We start from the raw sequence: 5,535 nt of genomic DNA, 5'->3' as shown, positions 1-5,535 counted from the left end.
TAATCCCATGATACTCCTCAGCTAGATGTACAGAAGCAAGGTTTGCACCCATGGACTGGCAGTTTAACTACAGAGGAGAGAAAAAAGGTAAAACATAGCTGCCCAGAAAGAAAACATGAGTAATAATAAAACACCAAAACTACAAGAAGATGCCAAGTTACCAAGTGTAAAAGTGCAAACAAACAGAATAAACTTAATTTAGAAGCATTCTGCAACAAATCCAAATCATCTTATACCTCAGCTCGAGCCCAAGACATGGATCGTGGAACATAGAGGAAACAGCGGCCATTAATCAGATTCCAACCACCGGGGCAAGATGTTGATCTCTCAATGACGTGATGCTCTCCTGAGCAAGACAAATAGAGATAAGGTAATATTGAGTCTCCAGACAAAATGTAAAGCAGTTAGGAAATATGTATTCACCTTCTTGAATTACTTCCACTGTCCCGTGTTCATCCTTCACCTCGGACAGAGCTGAACAGTTAAACACAGCAGTTAGTGATTATTTCCATCGCGTCGCTGGATATAAACAGATGCACAGAACTGATCTTTGTCTTTTTGCTCACACACACATTGTTAACACTCACCAGCAGCTGTGGTCAATGCCATCATAGCACAAAGAAGCGCAAACACAGTCAGCGTCTTCATCGTGGAGATGATGCAGATCTCAAAGTTGATAATTACCTTCAACAAAGAAAAACAGACATGTCAGTAAAATTTCTGAAACAGCTGAGCTGTAGTGACTGTTGTCCTCTTCTGAATGAGAGAAAAAAAGAAACATAAAACTGGAATTTTGAATTGTGCTGTCACAGTGAAGATGACCTTTGACCTTTTGGATTTAAAAATGTCATTACTTTGTTATTTTATTGTGTTAGACGTTTGTGTGAAATTTTGTCATAATTAGCGTATGAACTCTTGACTAAAACATGTTTTGTGAGGCCACAGTGACCTTGACTTTTGACCACCAAATTCTGATGAGGTCATCATTGAGTCCGAGTGGATGTTGGTGCCAAATTTCAGGAAATTCTCAAGAAATCATGTTAATGAAAATGAGACAGATGTAAGGTCACAGAGACTTTGACCTTTGACCACCAAAAACTAATCACTTTATCCTTGAGTTCAAGTGGACGTTTGTGCCAAATTTGAAGAGATTCCCTCTAGGTGTTTTTCAGATATTGCATTCATGAGAATGGACAGACAGATGGACAGATGGACCCAAAAACATAACATGCTGGCACGGAGGCATAAAAAGAGGTAAAAAAGCAAAGCAAACCTTCTGGTGGATTATCTTCTCTTCCTCCTTCTCAGTGTCAGCCTGAGTGTTGATGCTGAACAAGCCCAAGACCAGCTCTTATATACAGTGAATTATCTATCCATCAATCATAAAACATGTTTAAAGTACATCAGTTTACTCCACCCTAAATGATGATGGGTTAACCATCTGTAAAAGGTTATTAGATTTACAGCTGGTCAGTGCATCAACTGGCATCACCTCTCAGTCTCCTGTTTACTTTGGAGGCTTGAAGGGTGACAGTTTGCCACCTGCAAGCTGTAAACAGTTAAATATTAATGGCTAATATTAACAGATACAGCTAAATGTTTTAGGACTTGTCTTAAATTACAATTAATATGACGGGACAACTTGTTTCGCTTTGACAAAATGGAAGGCATCCTTTAAATTTGGCAAATATGGAAGACACTGGGTACATTTACATGCTTACTAAAATTCCACTATTATTTGTAATGCGAGAATATTTTGAATTTGATGCGAGTCATGTAAACAGAATATCCTCTTAGAGATTCCAAATTTGGTGTCTTTTCAGATTAAGCGTTTTCCAATTCAGACATGTGGGATTTGCTGTTGTTATTCAGGTTTTAAGAGCATTCTTTGGACATGTAAACAGCACATTCAGAATATGCATCTCAATTGGGATTTTTGCTGCAGTTTGCGACACACGGCCTGTTGTCGGTTAACAAACCAACAGTTTCCAAGGTTAGTGTAGAAATGCATTGCCAAAAGAAAAGCCCATATTTCTGGTAGGTAGAATAAACACACCTACTTTATAACATTATAAAAGACTTGGATATGAGCAGGTTCTTGGATATATGCAAATATCACAACACCCAGGTTTCAAGAAGATGGTTGAAGAATTGAAAGGGAGAGGCTGTGCTCGCACTGTCTAACAGGTCCAACAGGTCCACCACAGGTCCACTACAGGTAGGAAACTTTAAAAAAAAATCATGTTTTGATGCCAAGATGCAACGTGATTGATGTGATAAAAGCAGGTGATAAGGACATGTAAACCTGAGTAATAGGAGAATATTTATTTTCATTAGTCATGTAAACAGCTTTGAAGTAACTTATTCTATCTCTCTTTCTCTTTTCTGCCTCAGCAGGGCTTCAGTGTCTTGCACACTTAAACATCTGAAAACAAGGAGGTAAGAACTGATCCCTTTACTCTGTGACTTGTAGATGCTGACAACCCAATCTACCTCGCAAACCAGAACCACCAACTTTATGACCTCCGTCAGAAAACACAGACCTGTCTCTCGTGCAGCAGTGTCACGTTGCTAGACCTATCTCCACAGCGCTGTATGTGTCAGCACTAGAGAAAGGTCTGGAATCACAGATTATCATTGTGCTATAGGAGAAGAAAATGCTCTGGCTTGTTTCCATTTCTATAAACCAATTGGCCTAAGCTTAGGATGCAGTGATGGTGCCCACTAGATGGCGCTCTTGGTTTAAAGAAAAAGATTCAAGGAATGGAACACATCCTCATCCCAAGTCGTCACATATGGTGTTTTGTCAGTGGACTACATATTCGTCTACATATTATGAGTTAGGTATCCTTTTGCATCTGCTGTTGATGTTGCGAAAGGGGATGTCAACCAAAGCACATGTTTCGGTTTAAAAAGAGCGTCAAGGTTTGGCTCAACAGGAGGCAAACACTGGCCTCCCGTGTGAAAGTCCGGGGTTTGTTGGAGCCATCCACCACCCTCTCACCTGCCCTATAGGGACTTTCCAGTGTCTTATATGATGCTGTTACCAGCAGGGTTTTCAACTGACGCCATCGAGCGGCGCATCATACCAACGAGAACGGTTCCGCTTTATAAAACATCGTCTGTCTACATATCATACTGCCGGGACGGGTGCTGTCGGGCTGTCTAGCAGTGTATCGTAACACTGCACAAAGGATCCTTTGGTTTGGCGTCTGATGCTGAAATCAGTGACAAAGCAGCAGTATTTGATGACTTTGGACTGCAGTTCAGTGTGCTTTCAACCCTTTGTTGAAGAGGGCGCCATCTACTGAGCCTAGAAATTAAAGAAAATGGTTCATGAGACTTAATTTGGCCGTCACTGGTGTGTAGGTTGTTATTTCACATAGTGATGGGGATTTTAAAATCCGTAACACGCAAATAGAAAGAAAGGTGAATTCTGTCTGAATAAGCAGCTAATGGCAGGCTGATAACCACAGTCTACATCCTGTGAGTCAAACTAACCAACTTCTTATATTCACGTAACACTAATGGATGGAAACGGACATTAAATTGTATTTTCTGTTGCTGTTTTTTTGGACATTCAGTTAAAATTTGCTCTGTGTTTGAATGTAACTTGACATATGATGATACTGTGATACTGTTTCCTGTGTGTTGTTTTACAACTGTTCCACTAAACCACTAATGAGCCTTGGATATGGCCCTGACACTACACTTTGGGGTATGATGGTGGTAATCTCCTGAAGACGTGGCTCACTTGTTTGATTGTTTTGGATCTGTTCCCTGGCTTTGCACTGAAGCTTTGACAACATTGTCAAAGAGGAGATGAAACCCACTGAGACAACATCCTTGTTTAATATTTTAACCTTTCTTTGCACAGAGTATATATCATCAGCACCCTTTATCAGCTACACCCTGCACACCGACACAGTTCTGCACATCTGCACCTCGACGCCCTGATCAGCTCCACAGGAGGGGCCACAGGGTCAGTTCACCAGAATTACACAAAAACAACTTCTCACATTCCTTCAGCTGTGTCAAGCGTCAGGTTTGTGATCGCTGAAATTTCTGCTGCCACCCCATGACAAACAGTGTTATGTTTGGGACTCAGAACTACAAACAGCAGCACTTCCATCTCTGTTAATCCACATGATACACAGACATGCTGGCATCCTTTTAAAATACTTTTTTTTCCATAGAAAGCAGTCCTAATGGAAACTGCTCACAGTTGTCATGTTTCCATTCAGCTGTCAATTTTAAACACACTTTTGAAATATTGATAAAAAGAAATGTAAATAAGGCAAACAAATGAATATATGCAAAGCATAGTTTCATTGGAAGCTGGCAGCCTACACTACGCTTCACACATGGCTGTAATACACCTGTAAACAGAGTAGAGGAAGTGGAGGTTGTGAACCAGAATCAGAAGAAGTTGCTTTGGCCATCTAACCCCGGCGTTCCCAACCTTTTCATCAGGGACTTCTTTTCTATCATTGAGTAAACTGAACCACCCCTGACTAAGTGACATATTTATGGATATTTCTTATTATATTCAATGTTTAACAACAACATAACAACTGTACAATTAACCAAAATACTGAACACAATAACTGCAGGAAGTTTGTGAATATTAAATCAGGGATGAGTTTTCCTGTCTGTAACACGCGGGCCCAGAGTGTATTTAAACACAGAATACGTCATTTACACAGCGTGTATGTCACGTGGGCTACTCATGCCGCATATCCCTGGAAAGCTAAGCTTCTTGTTATTCAATTGATGCCAACCGTTTCAAGATATAATCTTCACAGCTGGTACAATCAACGCCTTTGTCAGACTGCAAACAAACAAACAAACAAACAAACAAACAAACAAACAGTTACAAAGCTGACGTGACTCACCAATGAAGCCTCATAGTCATCCTCCGGTCAGAAGTATTTCCACAAACATGATCTTGTTACATTCACAAAGGTCCAGTCAATCGAATCCAGTAAAGTATTTAGTCCAAAACACATTGTTATACCAGTAAATATCCACGAACCACTGCTGCGTCGTTGGAAATGCGCCAGTCAATGTCTAAAAATGCCGCTGTATTTCTCATTGTAACTCCGGTTTACATGTGAGATTACCGCCGGTCCTGCATTCAAAATGTAGCCTGCACTCTGGGCTTTCGATTGACACCTCACTCGACCAGTTAGGAGCTTCCCTGTCCCGTCTACAGCCTGCAACAGCCAACGAGGGCCTGTGTTGAAACGAAGCTCCTGCCCCTCTTCTGTCATGTATAACCTGAGCCAGTTGGAACCAATTGGTCGGAGGGGTATTCCAGGTAGGAGGTTCAACAAACTCTAAGTCTAACCCTGAGCTCTGAGTTGATTTACCCTGAGATGGGAAACTCTGAGTATCCAGTTCCAGAACAGCTGATTTGAGTTAGTTCAGTCAACTCTGAGTATGTTCACTCTGAGTTAAACCGACAATAAAAAGCCATCATCAATGGAGCTCCGACTCCACTATTCACCATGGCAACAGGTAAATAAAAGACAG

The 5,535-nt window shown here is 40.9% G+C and overlaps 1 protein-coding gene across 1 annotated transcript in view; it reads right to left on the bottom strand.

The window, feature by feature from the left end:
* LOC126403909 (ladderlectin-like) overlaps positions 1-5,429 on the bottom strand; it is a 26,321-nt gene extending 20,892 nt beyond the window's left edge. Inside the window, exons 1-5 of the mRNA XM_050066728.1 lie at positions 4,896-5,429; positions 588-684; positions 424-474; positions 237-346; positions 8-67 (exon numbers count right to left, since the gene is read on the bottom strand). Coding sequence (XP_049922685.1) covers positions 8-67; positions 237-346; positions 424-474; positions 588-648 — 282 coding nt within the window. The 5' untranslated portion in view covers positions 649-684; positions 4,896-5,429. The remainder of the gene's footprint in view (positions 1-7; positions 68-236; positions 347-423; positions 475-587; positions 685-4,895) is intronic.
* Between the last annotated feature and the right edge of the window lie 106 nt (positions 5,430-5,535).

This window comes from Epinephelus moara, chromosome 17 (assembly GCF_006386435.1).
Source record: "Epinephelus moara isolate mb chromosome 17, YSFRI_EMoa_1.0, whole genome shotgun sequence".
Classification (NCBI taxonomy): Eukaryota; Metazoa; Chordata; class Actinopteri; order Perciformes; family Serranidae; genus Epinephelus; species Epinephelus moara.
This window is presented reverse-complemented; position numbering and strand designations above follow the sequence as displayed.